The 18082-nt window shown below is 46.8% G+C and overlaps 1 protein-coding gene across 22 annotated transcripts in view; it reads left to right on the top strand.

The window, feature by feature from the left end:
* The window catches only part of LOC105484804 (neurofascin), a 200724-nt gene that overhangs the window by 35048 nt on the left and 147594 nt on the right, over positions 1–18082 (top strand). For 2 of the 22 annotated variants that reach the window (XM_011746781.3, XM_011746783.3), the window contains exon 1: positions 6857–6987. The exons of 19 other annotated variants lie outside the window; for them this stretch is intronic. In XM_011746781.3, the coding sequence (XP_011745083.2) occupies positions 6968–6987 (20 nt within the window). In that variant the 5' untranslated portion in view covers positions 6857–6967. Of the gene's footprint in view, positions 1–6850; positions 6988–18082 lie in introns of those variants that run through there. One more of the 22 variants, XM_071078879.1, reaches the window with a different exon arrangement.

Below are 18082 nucleotides of genomic sequence, written 5' to 3' on the forward strand. Positions count from 1 at the left end.
CTGTCTCTATGAATTTGTCCATTACATTATATATATTTCACATAAATGGAATCATACGGTATTTGTTCTTTTGTGTCTGGTTTATTTCACTTAGCATAACATTTTCAAGGTTCCTCTATATCGTAGCATGTATCCGAACCTCATTCTTGTTTATTGCTGAATAATATTCCATGGTATGAATGTACACCATTTTGTTTATCCACTCATCTTTTGAGGACACTTGCATTGTCTCCATGTTTTGGCTATTGTGAACAATGCTGCAATGAATATTGTATATAAGTACCCATTTGAATTCCTATTTTCACTTCTTTTGGGTATACACCTAAGAGTGGAATTGCAGGGTCATATAGTAACTCTATGTTTAACTTTTTGAGAAACTACCAGGTTGTTTTCCAAAGTGGCTGCACTATTTTACATTCCCATCCAGCAGTATACAAGGGTTCCAGTTTCTCCACATCCTCACTAACACTTGTTATTTTTCATTTTATTGATTATAGCCATCCTCTACACATCCTATAGTTGGTATGAAGTGGTATCTCACTGTTTTGATTTGCATTTCCGTATAATGATGAGTGATATTGAACATCATTTCATGTGCTTCTTGGCCATTTGTGTATCTTCTTTGGAGAAATGTCTGTTCAAAGTTCCTTGCTGTTTTTAAATTGGCCTTTTTGGTCTTTTGTTGTGGTTATTGTTGTTGGGTTTTAGGAGTTCCTGATATAGCCTGTATTAAACCCTTATTAAGTGGAATAAGCTGTATCTTCACAGCATAAACCCTCAGCCTACCCTAGAGAACCTTGGGATTGGCACCTGTTTTCTTCTGTTCTGTAGGTTGTCTTTTCACTTTATTGATAACGTCCTTCAATACATGAAAGATTTAAACTTTAATGAAGCCCAATTTATCTCATCCTTGTTGCTGGTGCATTGGTGTTACATCTAAAATTCCATTAACAAATCCAAGGTTATGAAGGTTTACTTCTAGTTTTCTTCTAAGAGTTTTATGGTTTTAGCACTTATATTTGGGTCAATGACCCATTTTGACTCAGTTTTTATATATAGAAGTGCCCCTTTATCCACGAGGGATACATTTCAAGATCCCTAGTGGATGCCTGAAACTATGGGTAGTACTTAACCCCATATATACTGTGCTTTTTCTTACATATACATAGCTATGATAAAGTTTAATTTATAAATCAGACACAGTAGCAGATTGACAGCAATAACTAATAATAAAATAGAAAAGTTATAATATACTGTAATAAAAGTCATGTGAATGTGGTCTCTCTCTCAAAGTATCTTAATGTACTGTATTCACCTATTTTCAGACCACAGTTGACCTTGGGTAACTGATACCTCAGAAATCAAAACTTTGAATAAGGCAGGGGGGCTACTGTAGTGTGAGGTTTGTACTTTGGGGTACAACTTCATTGTTTTGATGTGGAAATCCAGTTGTTCCAGCACCATTTGTTGAAGAAACTCTTCTTTCCCCTTTGAGTGAATTTGGTACTCTTGTCAAAAATAAGTTGACCGTAGAAATAAGCATTTATTTCTGGACTCTTAATTCTATTCTACTGGTATAAAAGTTTTCCTTTATGCCACTACCACACTGATTTGATTACCATAGCTTTGTAGTATGTTTTGAAATCAGGAAATGTGAGTCTCTGACTTTATTCTTCTTCTTCAAGATTGTTTTGCCTCGTTGAGGCCTCTCACAATTTCGCATGAATTTGAGTGTAATCATTCTTGAGCGTAGTGCTGGTTTCTGTTGGCTGAATACTCAGAGGTAGAACTGTGGGGCCACAGGATAGAAGTATGTTCAGCCTTGGTACCCACTGTCAGTTTTACAAAGTGATTGTGCCAATTTACCCTTCCACCAGCAGTGTATGGGAGTTCCATTTGTACCACACCTTATCAGTATTTGGTATGCCAATCCTTTTGTAAAATGTTAACCTTTCTGGTAGACTGCCCTAAAATTATGAGTCAAACACTGCTGTCTCCTTCAAGGGGCAGCCAAAGTGCAGGTATCCACAACTTTGTTCAAGTGGACTTTCTTTTAGCACTGGGTCTTGGAGAGTGCTTCTTGCTCCCTTCTCCATTAGCAGCAATCAGGGTCTAGCTCAGCTCTGGAGGCTGGAGCTCTGGCTGGTGGAAGAGGCAGAATAAGCTGTATCCTCACACTGCCAAACCTCAGCCCACCTGAGAGATCCTTGGGATTTGGAGTGTGTGCATAGTGGGGGCAGAGAGGATGATCAAGGGCTGCTAAAGGAAAAATGGTAACTGGATGCCGTCTTGGCTGCAGGAGTTGGATATAATTCCAGTGTGGATGGGGCTTTTGGAGCTATGCCGAGCCCTTGAGAGGTCAGTTCTCAGGTAACCAGGCTTCCAAGAATTAAGAAGCTGGCAAACCTGTCTCATTTGACCTTGAAAAGGCTCTTTCAGCCACCGATCCTGAGTCCAAAAAGGGTAAAAGCTTTTCCCAGCCCTACAGCACTCCAGGGCTGGAAATTCTCAAGCCTGTGCCTTATACTTGCTCAGCTCTAAAGGCCCTGAGGCAGTGAGCGCTCTTTCCACTCACAGCTTGTTGCATAGATGAACTCAAGTTCAGTAAATGTATACTGCAAGCCTGTGTGTGCAATACATCAGACTAGGCACCTTGGAAGCTGCAAAGGACATAATATGAACTCCCTGACTATAAGTTTTTCATCTTCTGGTAGAGGGGGAAATATTTGCAGATATCACTACAATGAATCTTTGCTTAGCGAGGGAGATACATAATGTCCTTTGGAAGCCAGGGCAGGAGAGTTCATGTTCCACCTTGAGAGGTCTGGTGCACCATATCCATGGTTGGTGCATGGACATGAAGGGTTGGATTGGCTTCCTGGAGGAGGTGGCATTGGTACTGGGCCTTAGAGGATGAATAGGATTTGTTAGGCAGAGATAGAGTAAGGGAATTCTAGGCAAAGAAACAAACAAACAAAAAAAGCAGGAGTGTAGATGTTACTATCCTGAGCATTTGGAGAAAAACAGGTGCAGTCGGATTACTGAATGCTGACAAGGGGGACCCGTAGATGTCAGCTTGGAGGAGCTAGATTTTATTTTGCAGAAACAGGGAGTCCCTGTAGAATTTGCACATGGAAGATTTATTTAGTGTTGCTCCTAACTGGAGAGCATTCTGGTAACAACAGGGAGACCATGGGACTGCTCCACCCACGTAGAAACAGAAATACAATACACATATCCAGATAGGCATATGTGCCCACAAACACACATGCAAGAACTACTACAAACAAACACACTGAGACCTAGAGACCCACATATCAAAACACATAGCCATACTATCAGAACTCACCCCCCCCCACACACACACACACTACACAATCTGTAAACCCAAGAAAACACACATTCAATACCACACACATGTCCTGAGATACCTATGAACACTTGAAAGCTGACAGGTGCCCACATGTACTGAGTCACACTAAGGCACACACATACAAGTCAGATAGATCCCTGTGCCTGATATACACAAATGCCCACCAAGCCTAACAGGTATATATGCACATTTTGACTTATACATACACCAAGACACTTATACACACACAGCCAGAACATGCTTACACTCACTGAAGCCGCTCCCCAGAGACACACATGCCATCCACACACTCACAGTCACACGCTCATGCGTAGGCACAGCCACAGGCAGACCCACACAGCAGTCACTCTAAGCAGAGACAGAGACAGGCCCTGGCAGGTACCAACTCAGCCCACGGCTGCCCGGTGGCACCTCACACCCTCCTCCAAGGCTCCCTTCTAAATTACTTGCTTCTTGGCCGCTGATTCCAGCCCTGGGTCATCCTGGGGTCTCAGCCCTGGACAGGCCCTCGGGGCGGTTGCGTCCTACCCCCGACTCAGTGCTGAGATTTCTAAATTCCTCTGACAGAGTTACCTACCCAGCTTCTGCTTAAATACTTCAGACAAAATACTTTGTGGTGGCAAGTTTCCTGTTGTGATAGCGTTCACTTTCCACGCTGGGAAGTGGGGATTGTACACCCAGGGATGAGACGGGACCTTTTGCTGCAGCAGTTACAGTCAGAGAGCAAATCCAGCTGGAGGGCCTCTAGCCTGCTCATTCCACCCTGTCCCCGAGTCCTGAGGTGGGCTGCGCTTGGCCACAGGCTCAACAGTTCCCCTAAGTCATTGTGTTGCTGATCTCTTCTGGTATGGGAGAGCAGGCGGGCTGGATGTGGCGCACCAGACCTCTTTGGAGGGAGCTGTGGCTGGCAGGGGAGTGAGCCTTAGGGAATGGGGGAAGCACGACTCAGCTGCCTTGCCTAGGATGCCTAGGACGTGCTGGTGCTCTCCCCCAGGCAGGCCAGCTGTTACTAGAGCCACTGCATTGGCACGGGCTGTCCTCTGTGAATGTGACCCACATTCAGGCCTGCCCAGCAGCTGTCTTCCCCCACCACATTCCTCCTTTCTGGCTGCCAACCCCTCCTGGCTTCCTATTCCCTACCAGCATTAGGCTCCCTGGGTTGAGAAAGGGGCTGCTGTCCACAGGTGGCTTTGGGAGATGGGCTGGGCTGGTGTGGCTTCCTCTCTATGAGGAGAAAAGCCACAGGAACTGCAACGTGATGGCTTCCAACACTGAGCTGAGCTCAGAGCAGGCAGAGAACAGGAGGCAGGAGGCAGGAGCATGGGGGCAGCTACCCTCTTGGTCTGCCCACCCCTCCAACCCCCAGCAGGGGGTCATCTGGATGCCACCTGATTTTCTCAGCATCTTATTCCCTTTTGTTCCTCTTCAATGTGGGATCGATCTGATCTGTCCATTAATCCGTCTGTACCTTGCTGATATGGAAAAGGGCTGCCTCTTCCTGGGCAGGACTTTGCCCCTGACCTGGGCTGCTCACTGTGTTCTGGCTCTGAGTCTTAAGGCCAATGCCTTCCACCCTGATTGTGCCTTTCCCTTCTATCCTTCCCTTCCCCTTACAAACTCCATTAGCCCTGTATTCATTGTAGGCAAGGGAAATGGCTCAACAGGAGCCCCTGTGAAAAGGCCGGCTGGGGGCTAGATGTGGGGCTGGAGGGAGCCAGGGTGGGAGTGCAGGTTGTTGACTTGAAGCTCAGTAAGAGCCAATAGTGGGATGTGGTGGTTGAAGAGGCATCACAGCATAAGCCTGTCCCAAAGGGCTGCCCCGTGCGCCCTGTGTGGGGAAATTGTGCCCTGCTCTGGGTGCCATACCACAACTAGTACTTTTTCATGTTAGCAAAAGTGATTTATGTTTACACTGCAGAACACTTAGAAAAGATAAATAAGCACAAAGAAAAAAAAAAAGCAAATTATCCGTAATTTCACTGCTCAAAGGTAGTCATTCTTCTCCTATATTTGTAATCTGTTTTTTACTAAATCTTCCATTTGATTAAAATATTTTACTATATTATTTTATCATTTGGATAAAATATATCATATTTCATTGCTTATGAGAGTATTGAGTACAGGCCAGTTTTTTAGCAATTACCGTACGTATTAGGCACTGTCATTTAGAGAATCTTTGTAACTCGAGTTGATACTGTGATCCAGTTATACAAATAAGGAAACGGAGGCACAGTTGCCCAAGGCTTGCCTGCACTAGGTAACTTGCCCAAGGCAACACAGCCAATAAATGGCAGAGCCACATTTTGAACCCAGGTCGCCTGCTCCAGAACTATTATAATCTCCACACTGTACTGACTTTCCAACCATGGGCGTGCCATAGTTTATCATTTCCACTAGTGATGGTTGTTTCGGTTGTTTTTAACTTTTTTTTCATCATTATAAACAACATTCTGCTGAATATTTGTGTGACTTAAATATTTTAATTATTTTTGATTATTTAAGATCCATTCCCAGAAATGGAATTTATGGAATGAAGGGTATAAACATTTTTAAGATGTTTCCATGTTTTTCCAAACTCCCTTCTGGGAAGTCTGGGAGGGGTGATGCCTCCTCCAGGAGGTTAGGAGAGCTGAGCCTTACCCTCTAGGAGAATCTCTGACCCAGTGAAGTTTGTCCATCTCAGAGGAAGCAGGACAATGTGGTGAGTGGAAATAGTTTCTTGAGGGGAGGTTGAAGGGACTGGAGATATTTAGCCTGCAGAAGATAAGAGACAAGGGCCACACGCATGGCTGTAATCAAATGTGTAATGGGCTGTCACGTGGAAGAGAGAGGTTTGTCCTGAGGCTCTCAAGCAGAAGTGGACCAGAGGACCAAAGTTGCGGAGAGCCATTGTCCTGTGTGGGGCCAGCACACAGCCCTGGATGGAACAGGGTGGGTGTTACATAAAGGTTACACGACCAGCTGCCATCCCTGCCTTGGGTTCGTGGAGGATGTGTGTATGGGGAGGGCCAGGACCACCCCCGCCACACTGAGCTCCCCTACAAAACATGACGTCTCTGAATCTTAACAGGGGGATCTGCTCCCCACCCCACCCCCGCCTTGGGAGCCTGGCCCAGCCTGGTACGTCTCTCTGTCTATCCCCTCAGGAGCACAGCCTGGCTTGTGTCATGGGCCACACAACTCTTCCATTATGTATGAGGGGGACCCAGCGGTGAGCGAGTGAGCAAGCCGGCCGAGGGAGGGGTGAGTGGTTATTAATAAACAAGTGTATTGTGTGGTGTTCCATTCATAGCACTCTCGGAGGACGTGGTGGGCTTGAGATAATAAAGCCCTGTTTATGCCATGGAGGGCTGGGGAGGTGGCTGGTGTGGGGTGACAAGGAGTAGGGAATCCAGGAATTATTTTGATTCCACCCAGGGCAGGGCTGCTGTGTTTTCTCTGAGGCCAACTTTCAGGGAAAAGAAGGATCTTGCTGGGATTTTGCTCAGGCCTAAGTCTGCCAGTTGGGATGGCCTGGGGCCTAAGAAATGCCTAGCTTCCCTCCCCACCTGTCCCCATGGAGGGAGACTGAGAAGATGCTGGATGAACTAGACGATGGCTCCTTCAGGAGAGAGGTAGGATGGCCAACTCTGCCCTCCCTCTCGGCCTTCCATTCTCACCCCGTTCCTCCTGCTTTGGCCTTCAAAGACTGTGAAGCTGTGTGTGCTAGGATTGTGCATACTTTCCCAACAAAGCTAAGACTGTGTTTGTGCACAAGGGCTGCAAGAATCTTCCTAGCCCAGGGAGTGGATTGGTTGGGTGTTAGGATTTGAAATATGAAGTAGGCAGGCTTGAAGGGGAAGAGGTGGTGGTACTGGTCTCCTATCCTAAATGAGCTAAAATTTTAGGAGGAAGAGAGGCCAAGGACACGGCTGCAAAGCCCCTGTATGGATGGGCAGGGGACCTTTGATTTGAGGAATGAGGGTGCCTGGAAAAGTGAGATGCTGGAGAGCATTTTGGAGGAGGGAGAATCAGTGTTGCGCATCTAATTGTGAAGCTGTGTTAACTCTGTGGCGTGTCTCTGTTCTGTGTTAGTCTTCTCCTATTCCCTCCTTCAGTCGTTTGCTCTGGGCTCCACCATCTCAAACCAGCTGTCTCCCTCCGGCCAGGCGTGTCTGGCTGAGTCTTGGCATCTCTGGATCTCAGGATCTCAGGCCAGGAATGCGGAAGCTGCTGGTTGGGAGGAAGTGAGAATTGTCCCTTTTGCTCTTAGCTGGCTTCTAGGGATGGAGAGCAGTTTCTGGGTCAGGGGAGCCTTGGTTTCCTGTCACTTCATGCTAAACCAAAACAAGAGTGAAGACAGAGCCCACACAGGCTTATGGTATCTGGCCTGGCTGATGATGTTCACTTTGACCTTTGGAAGTGGCTTTGGTCCAGAGCTACCCTGAGTCAGAAAACTCTTTCATGTCAAGACAGCTCTGTCTAAAGAGATGTGTACTGGTTTGTTGTTGGTTGGGAGGGAAAAAGAAGGCTGGTGGAAGGGACAGTCTGTGCTGTCCTTTTGGGTACAGGGCTCCCCGAAGCAGGGGTTTGGATCCAGTGACTTTAAAGTTTTGTTTGGGTTGATGATTCAGTGACCGTATTTAACCCAGGAAGGTTCGAGGCTGCATTAGGGCCAGAATGAACTGATGATCCCTGATTATTGGAGTATTGCCTCCCTGGCTCAGACCAATTCAACCTTCCCAGAGGCAGCCAGACCTCACCCCAGGGCAGAGTGTCAGCAGCATCGCAGAGTGCTCCCTCAACCCTATGCACAAAGCAGACGGTACAGTTTTCCCTGAGCATCATGCATCCCGGGCCTGAGTGCCGTGGGATGATGAGGAGGCTCTACAGAGAATTGCAGCTCCTTCCTGGACTCTCCTTGGCTCCCACAGGCACTGTGGACACTTGCTCCCCATCTCCCTCCCACAGTCTGAAGGAGCAGTGACTATTTTTAGAAGCATCTGCATGCTCCTGGGAGCACTGTTTCTGTGGTTTATTGCCAGGCTGAATGCACAGGAGCTGGTGAGACAGCTGGGGATGGGAGGTGCAGGCTTGTGTATGGTCAACTCAACTGCAGTCAGCCGGCTGGGCACCTGGCCTGGAGGAATGATCCAGTGTCTTCCACCAAGCTTTTGGGGGCTCCTACTGGCTCTGTTGTAACACTGTCATTTGCTGTGGGAGGCTTCCTGGAAGATGAGGGCCTTCATCATAGAGTTGGGCAGGCTGAGTCATCCTTGGACAACTCCCACTCTGAGGTGATATGTTCAGGGTGCACCAGGAGGAATTGGTGAGATGGCCTCCCCCAGTGATGGCAGCACCATCAACAACCGTAATCACAATGGCTTCTGTTCACTGAGAGCCTTCTCCATGGTAGGCAGTGCTCTAAGCACTGGATGTCTGTCCTCATATAAACCTTCCAACAACCTATGCTATCTTCATTTTAAAATCAAGGATGCTGAAACCCAGAGAAGTTAAGCATGTTGCCCGGTGTCACACTGTCGGTGACTGAGCCAGGCCCAAGAATCTGCTCTCTTACAGCCCCTATGCTTGGAGCCTCTTGGAGCCTGCTGCCATGTTGCCTCTCAGTAGAAGGCAATAAAGTGGGTTAGATGCAAGGAAATACTTCCTGACGGTGAGGGGAGCTGTGTGAAATGTTCTCCCTTCCAGATCTTTGAGATGCATCTTGCATTTCAGAAGGGAGCTGTCTTGCAGGCTGGACTCTGGATTAATGACCACGCAAGAGATTTTCTCTGTTGGGATTTTGGCAGCTCTGTTTTCTGGACCCTGGGCCAGCAGTGGTCTGCCATGAAAGATGCTGGACCATGTGTCAGTAAGAACAGGGAGCAACCAGCCAGCAGCTCTGGGTACATCGAGTACCTGGCTGGGATTTAGAGTCCTATGAAAAACAGGGAGGCCAGAGAATCCCCCAGGCTTATAGAAGAAGCCCCAGAGAGATAAACCACTCCCATGGTTTAGTGGACATTTCATTTCTGCCTTTGAGTCAGATGTGCCTGTTCACCCAGAAAGAAGCTTTTGGCTTCTGCTGGGGCCTCTGTTCCTGGGTCTCCCACCACAGAGCACACAAGGAGCTGGACAGATCCCAGGGAAGGCTTCGTTCTTTACCTAGGACACAAGCATCTGTGGGTCATGTGTATTAGGGACAGCTGCTAGGGGCCCTCCAAGATGAGGCAATGAAGAAGCCAGAGAAAAGAGCCCCTCAGTGGGCTTGGTGAGCCATCTGGATGGGGATGGGGGAACTCTTCTTTGCCAACCAGCTGGGCTGCTGTAGCTTTTACTTCCCCTCTGTCACCCTGATCTGTACCATGGCAGCAGCCTCAGGAGAATGTTCTGGGGGTGTATAGGGGCTGTTTCTTCTCTCTCCAGGAGCTGCAGTGGGGAGCAGGGCAGCTAACACCCTGCAAGTAGCAGGGCACAGTGGGCAGATAGGTGGGGGTGGAACAAGACTGCTGGGGTCCAGTCCCAGTTCAGCCCCTAGCTGGGTGACCCCTTGTTTCATCATGTCAGGTGTGATATTAATAGCACCTGCCTCTTGGATTTTGAGAAGATAAACTAACTAATCCATGAAATCATTAGCACAGAAGTAAGAAGGAGAAGGCTCTCTCTGTCCAGTCCCACTCAGCCTTCGTTCCCCTTCGTTCCTACCCAGCCGAACCCTTCTTCCACTGGGGGGCAGGCCCATGTTGGAGGTGTCCTCACTGTGTCTCCTGCCGCTCATCTTGGCTCAGGTTAAATAACCCATGGTCTCCACATTGCTTCCTGCTGCCACTCCCTTTTATCGTAGGAGCCAGTGCAAGGCCACATGCTCAAGTCCCAGTTCTTCTGCCCCCTGGGCTGCCTTTGGCCCCATTTTGGGTCTCTGGAGGTGAGCATCATCTTCTGGTGTACACCAGGCTTCTGACTTCCTGGATCAGCTAGTATCTGCTGCCTGGGGGCCTGGGAGTGGAATCATGTGGCTTTATTCTACCCACTCTGCCCTGTGACAGGCTTTCCAGGGCCCTGCCCCCGGTTCCCATTCCTGCACTTCCAACCCACCATCCTGAATCTACTTCCCTCCACCCTCGGACCCTGGGTCCTGATGGCATCTGCCCCAGATCCTTCCCGCCTCTGCCGGTGCCCTTCTCCCCTTCCCACCTATGCCTGGGGCCTGGTCTGAATGTCATCTTGGTTTATACTTCTCAGGGATTCAAGCACACTTTGCATGCCTAAAGCAAACTTCTCTTGACATTTAAAGGAGGGCCCCGTGATAGAGTCAGCCCCACGTTTATAATCACTTTGGAACAGGAGAGGTAACTTTCCACTTTGCTCTAGACTGAATAAGGTCAAAATGAGAAGGGTGGGTGGTGGGGGCAGGTGGCATCATACTTTCTGGCTACCCTCAGTCACTGCTCCGTTCTTTGATATGTCTTCATTAGTCCCTCAGTAACCTAATGAGGCAAATACTACCATCCCCATTTTATAGATGGGACATAGGTTAAGTGACTTGCTTAAGGTCAGGCAATTAGGTAGAAAAGTCAAGATTCGAGTGTGGGTCTGCTTTGTTGTTGTTTTTTTGTCTTTGTTTTTGTTTTTGTTTGAATCATTCAGCCTCTAGAAGAAGGTAGGTTGGATAAGGTGCTCATATTGATGTAGACACATCTGCATTTTGATTACCCTTAAGCTGGATTTCTGACTATGAACAAATCCAAATCTTCTGTTCACATTGCATCTTCCTCACTCCCCATCCCTTGGCTATGGGCCTTTCTCTCATAAAGAGGCCTGGGAGGCACCGAAGGGAAGCGGGGAGACCCCAGCCTTCCACTGTTTTCTGTCAGCCTCCAGGTTAGACCAGGAGCCTGGGGACACTACTGAGGCTGTCTGCCTCCCAGAAGTCACATGTGCCTAAGAGGTGACTATATTTTGCTGGAGGAAGTGGAAAGAAGAACAGAGTAGGGAATCTGGAGGTGCCTGAGTCATACAGGATTAGAAAGTTAAGGTGCATCTTTTCCCTAAAAACAGTCTAGGAGGAAACATTCTGCAAAATGACTGCAGATTGTCGGGAGGCCTCGAGGGCTGGAGAGGTGCAGTCCAGTGAGATTGCTCGGATCTCCAGGCCAGGGTTCTCTTCTGAGCACTCCCCTCCCACCGCCCCCTCCACCACACCCCTCAGGTCCCCTGCTGTGGGTTCTTTGTAGAAGAAGATGTAAGTGACAAGGTAATGGCCCTAAGCACACACCAGAAGCCAATGGTGGATACCAACCACCCTGTTCCTCCCGACTCTCACAAATCTCAAACCAAGACAGGATGTTATTAACTAGTTTTTGAGGGAACATTTGGAACTCTGACTTCTATCAGCCTGAGGAGAGGTCTGATAGGGTCTTTGTTTGACTGACTCTGAAATTCCAGGGTTGGTGGGGAAAAGTAGAAGGAGGAGGGGTCTGCAACCCTCTTAGATTCAGCCTAGAATTGCTGGTAATACACAGTCATTTGGGATGTATTGTCTTCCTTCCTGAGCCTTTAATATTGGCCTCCTAAATTACTAGTAAGGCATGGGGCTCTCTTGCTTTATTTCTTAGGGATTTTTTGTTTGTTCATTTTTGGTTTTTTCTCAACTTTGAAAATCAGCTGTATTGAGCTGATTTTACACTCAATAAATAATTTACACTTAATAAAATGTACTCATTTTACAGTACAGATGTGTTTTGACAAATGTATATGCCCCATGTAACCACCCCTCCAATCAAGATGGAGTATATTTCTATTGCTCCCTAAAAATCTCCTCATCCAGTTTACAGTCCACCCCCACCCCACAGCCTCTGCATATTTTAAGGATGCTTTCAGCTCTAGGGAAAAAAGAATATAAACTAAAGCCAAAATGTTGCCATTATAGTATCTTTCTTTTCTTTCTTTTGTCATTATTTTCTTATTTCATCATGGTAAAATATGCACCACATACAATTTACTATTTTAACTATTTTTAAATGTACAGTTTGATGGCATTAAGTACATTCACGTATTATATAACCATCATCACTACACCCGTCTTCAAAACCCTTTCATCCCCCCCAACTGGAATTGACCCTTAAACACTACCTCCTCATTCTCTCCTCCTTCCAGCTCCTGGCAGCCGCCATTCTACTTTCTCTCTCTATGAACTTAACTACACTAGGAACCTCAATAAGTGGAATCATACTGTATTTGTGCTTTTGTGTCTGGCTTATTTCACCTAACGTAATGTTGTCAAGGTTCATTATATTGCAGCAAGTATCAGAATTTTATTCCTTTTCCAGGCTGAATAATACTCCATTGTGTGTGTTGTCAGCTGAAGAATCAGGGACTCATAAATGTGGAGAGGAGAGCTTTATTTCTTATGAAGAGTTGCAGCCTGCAGGCTAGGAAGCATAGCCTCTGGTAGAAACCAAAAGCAGGCACTTTGATGGAGGGACGGGTAGAACAGGAATTTATACCAAACAAGTTGGCTAAATATATATATGATATATTTATTTATATACTTATATAAACAACATTAAATATTAAAATATTAAATAATATATAAATATATATTTAATAGATTATAGGAGGAGCTATGAATATTCACAAAGCAGGGGATGCACACATGCACAGTAAGCAAACATGCGAGTTCCATACATCTCATGTTCACTTTGGAATGGAGACTTAACATTTAAACGCATTAAAATTAGGCTCTGTACAGCCAAAGGTGAAACGGAAGGCACAGAGGCATCCTATACACGGCGTCTGTGAAACAGCCAGAACCATTGCATGGTCAGTGGGCTCCTATTGGGAAGCAATGCTGGTCACTTGTATCAAAACTGCAAAATGGAACAAGCAGGCAGTTGGTTGAAATCAGGGATGGAACAAGTCTTTGGAAAGGGCTCGTTTCTATTTAACCCTTAGGAAGAAAACTCTAATAGTGGTTATTGAGGTGGGAGGTATAATGAGCAGCATGCCTGACCTCCCATCCCGTCATGGCCTGGAACTCAATTTTTAAGGTTTCTATGGGGGTCCTCTTGGCCAAGAGGGGTTCCATGCAGTCGATTGGGGGGCTTAGGCTTTTGTTTTTATTTATCAATATATACTACATTTTGTTTACCCATTCATCCATTGATGGACATTTGGGTTGTTTCCACCTTTTGGCTATTGCGAGAAACACTGTCATAAACATTGGTGTACAAATATCTATTTGAGTCATTATGGTATTTGAGTGCTCAGCAGCTCCTCCTAGCAACTCCTCTTGGTTCAACCTGCCCTCACACCAGGACCCGGAGTGGAATGCGTTTCTGCTCCTCATCTGCTGCCCTGTCTCCTCTGACTTAGTGCCTGTGGCAAATGATGTTTCAAATACTGCAGTCCTTAATGGGTACTCGTGGACCCAGGATTCCTAGGCAATGGAGTTTGGAGTTCCTTTCCCCAGAAGCTTTCTTTTCAGTGTGTCTAGGTTTCTCCTAGCCAACAGCTAACTTCTGGAGTTTGATTCCATTAAGTTTCTTTCTTTCTTTTTTTTTTTTTTTTGAGATGGAGTCTTGCTCTGTCGCCCAGGCTGGAGTACAGAGGCGCAATCTTGGCTCACTGCAAGCTCCGCCTCCCGGGTTCACGTCATTCTCCTGCCTCAGCCTCCTGAGTAGCTGGGACTACAGGCGCCCGCCACCATGCCCGGCTAATTTTTTGTATTTTTGATAGAGATGGCATTTCACCGTGTTAGCCAGGATGGTCTCGATCTCCTGACCTCGTGATCCGCCCACCTCGGCCTCCCAAAGTGCTGGGATTACAGGCGTGAGCCACCGCGCCCAGCTCCATTAAGCTTCTTAATGCAAGAATACAACAAAACATCTTTGTTTCCTCAAGGGAAAAAAAAGAAACTAAATTTTATCAAACATCTACACTAGGTGCTGGTTCAAGGTGTCAGCACAGCACTAGAAGGTTCACCTTCTTTTATACGGCAGCCCTGTGAGATAGGGTCGAAATTTGTTTCAAGAGCAAAGAAACTGAGGAGAGTCTCGGAGACGTTAAGTCATTTGCCCAAGATCACAAAAGCCAACACTCTTTCTCTACTAAATATTAGTAAATGCAGTTTTCGCCATTAAAAAAATGTAATGGCAAAAACCGCAATTACTTTTGCACTAACTTAATAACTCCCTGGTCTTATAAATGCAAATGTGCTAGAGAAATTTCCTGGACATTTTCTTTTACAATGGAAATCAGGCCTGGAGTTCCCCTGATAATTTGGAAAGAAAACCCCTTAGGCTTTCTTGCCCTAGTTCTGGTAAAATATGGAATTATAATTAAAGTTTTGTTTTGGTTTTCAAAATATACAAAAGTAAAGAGTATAGTATAATGAATCCCCACGTACCCATCACTCAGCTTCAGCCATGATCAACACTTGGCCAGTCTTGTTTCATCCAGCGGATTCTTCTCTTTGATCTGTGGGATCCTCCCAATTCATGTGGTAGCAGTTGGTGTGTTTTGGAAGAGGGTAGGAGACTCGGCAGATCTGGGCACCATGGAGCTAAATCCTTCCCAGCTGGAAGAGTGTTAATTGCCACCGGTTGGAATCCCCTCTGATGGTTCATTATTCATCTAGTTGCTGAACACCATCCAGGAGGCAGGGGGACAGATCTTTGGAGAGGCCTGGCCAGAATTGGTGGGGTGGGATGCAGAGAGGCTTCCCTTTTGAAGCGCAATTTCTTCCTACAGTTTGATTTTTATTGGAGATTCTTCTGAGTGGAAAAAAAGAAGGTTATTTGAGGATAACCTCCCCCTTAGGGGAAGAGCACTGAGCCAAGTTAATCTGAGGGCAGAAGTAGGGGCCAACCAGTGCAAAACAAGTCTGTGGCCTCTTCAACTAGATTTAATGAACACTTTTATTTTGTAAATGAAATTTAAAATATCTGCAGCATGCCAGACACTAGGTGCTTGGAATGCAACTATGACAAGTTGGTTAATCTACTCTCAAAAAGTTTGTGGGACAAAAAAATAATAGCGAATAACTAACATTTGTTGTGTGCCAAAGTTCTTTATGGAAATGTGTACATTGTCTCATATTACTACTCGTCTCCCCCGCAAAACAGTCGTCTGTAGGATAGGGTACAGTGATCTCTGTTTTATAGACAAAGAAACCAGGGCTCGAGGGGGCTCACTGAACTCACACAGCTAGCAGGGGTGGAACCCATGGACTTTGCTGCTGCTGTCTGTGCAGGGTGAATGTAGGACAGGGAGGACCAAGGGGTGGGAGAGAGGAGAGATGACGGGAACCGTCTCTTAGGCTGCAGAAATGTGGTTATGTAAAAATCCCACCAGATGTGCTTTCTCATAGGATTTGGGGACAGCCAAATGGTACATTTTTCTCTTGACATTATAGAGGACTGTGGGATTTATTTTTCTTTCGAAAACAGGGCAGTTCTTTTGGAAATGGGAAGGAGTGAAGGCTGGAACTTGAGAAAGTGTTCTATCCTGAGACTGCAGAAAGCCATGGAGAGAAAGGAATTCAGTTGGGTTTGTTTGTTCTGCTTTTATTTAAAAGAAGATTGAGCATCTTTCAAGGGAGAAGAGCTGTGGGAATAGAAGGGGTAGTGTGAGGTACAAAGGGCAATTTCTGATCTGGTTTGACCTTGTTCAGTGATCAGATGGTTTGGGGTTCTCATGCTGTGGGCTCTCAGCTGTGGGCGCGGCTGGTGGTGTTGACCCTCTGATTCTGGGGTGAAGCGGCTTGGCAGGCTCATTTTCTGCACAGAGGCCTACTTTGTGAGTGTGAACACATTTTCTAGAGCCAGAACATTGACTCAGCTACTTATCTCAGTAGCAGGGTGAGTGCACAATTTATTTTAAAAGAAAACCTGTGAACCTCTTTTCTTCTCATGCCAGGAAGCCCCTCATCCCTGTCCATGTTTAAGCCATCACCTACAGGGTTAGGTTAGACTTAGACAGCTCTGCCTGCGTGAGCTAAGAGGGAGTTGAAACACTGAAGTGAGGCCCAGTATGGCTGAAATCTCGTAGGAATGAAGAAAAAAGAAGTGTAGTAGTCGGCATTTTAATTTAATTTTTTCCCATTGTAATGTTTGTTTGTTTATTATTTATTTATTTTTGAGATGGAGTCTCACTCTGTCACCCAGGCTGGAGTGCAGTGGCGCGATCTCAGCTCACTGCAAGCTTCGCCTCCCAGATTCACACCATTCTCCTGCCTCAGCCTCCTGAGTAGCTGGGACTACAGGCGTCCACCACCACGCCTGGCTAATTTGTTGTATGTTTAGTAGAGACAGGGTTTCACCGTGTTAGCCAGGATGGTCTCGATCTCCTGATCTCGTGATCCACCCACCTTGGCCTCCCAAAGTGCTAGGATTACAGGCATGAGCTGCTGTGCCCAGCCTTGAGTTTTTCACTGTGAGATGGGAAGAGGTTTCATCTGGTTCAGAAGTAGGGGAATGAAACCTCTCAAGTTCCTTCCAGCTGTGGCATTTGGGGTTTTTGATTTTTTCCTAGTTGACCCCACCCTGAGTTCCCAGGTATTTTAAAAGCAAAATTTTGTGCAGAATCAGCTTCAGAGAGAACCCAAAAGAAGATCCTGTCTTTGAATGGATGTATCATGTCCATTTGAACCTTGCTGACTGAGACAGGAGACAGATGAAAGTGGATGAGGACACGTCTTTCAGGAGTTTCAGGCCTCCCAAGCTAGCCAGAGAAATGCCTTTCTCTTTTCAGAATAAGTGAAGAGTGCAGCATCCCTCCTGTCCTCCCTCCTGGGACTGCAACTCACAAATGTCAGTTGCTATGGATACAGGCAATTGAGGCTCCCCTGGGGCAGGGGCAGAGGTGGAGGCTGTTTGTGGCAGTGATGTGGGGTGGTGTCGCTGTGTTCCCCACAGTGGTGCCTCAGCGTGGCAGGCAGGGACCAGCTTTGCTTGAGCCTCCACCTTGGCCCTAGGGACCCCAGGTTGACCAGCAGGTGCATCTGTTGAGCCACCCCTGGGGGCGTGTGCACCTGAAGTAGGTGACACCTGTGCAGAGCTGCTAGGCATTAAGTGGCGGGTAGGGCACAGTTCAGGTTGGGGAGGCCTGTCTATTGGTGATAGATGCATAGCTCCCTCCTCTTTTTCCTGATTGTATTAAAAGTAATGGCAAAAATTGCAATTACATTTGCACCAACCAAATAGGGCCTGCCAGGCTAATGCTAGTAGTTCCTCCACTCCCTGGAGCTCATTTCTGGGTTGGAGTCACTACCCAGTTGAGCTTTACTATGAGTGGGGTCTTGTCCTGAAGGCAGAAGGCAGCAGCAGAAGGTAGGAAGAGCTTCTGGTATGAGAGGGGAGACACAACCCCTGCCCTCAATGAGCTTCCAGTCTGATGGGGGAAACCATGGGTTCCTGAAGAACACAGGATAGTAGACAAAAGACAGAGAAGGAAAAACCCATCAGTCCCTTGTTTCTGACAAAGATTCTTTGCTTGACCAAACTTTAGCCAGGCTCCTGAACCTTCCGCTAGGCCCACCTCGGCACTTCCCTGTAAAATCCAGTTTTAGCAAGAACCCTGCTAGGTCGGTTTGACAAGAACCCCCCACCTTGAATATCTGATCACCCTTGATATCTGACCAGGTTCCTCATCCTCCACCCTCCCCAGGTGATGTCTGATCACCCTGGCCTGTTTGCAGCAGGAATCCTGTTCAGTCTGTTTAGCCAGAAT

The sequence above is a fragment of the Macaca nemestrina genome, chromosome 1 (genome assembly GCF_043159975.1).
Source record: "Macaca nemestrina isolate mMacNem1 chromosome 1, mMacNem.hap1, whole genome shotgun sequence".
NCBI classification, from domain to species: domain Eukaryota; kingdom Metazoa; phylum Chordata; class Mammalia; order Primates; family Cercopithecidae; genus Macaca; species Macaca nemestrina.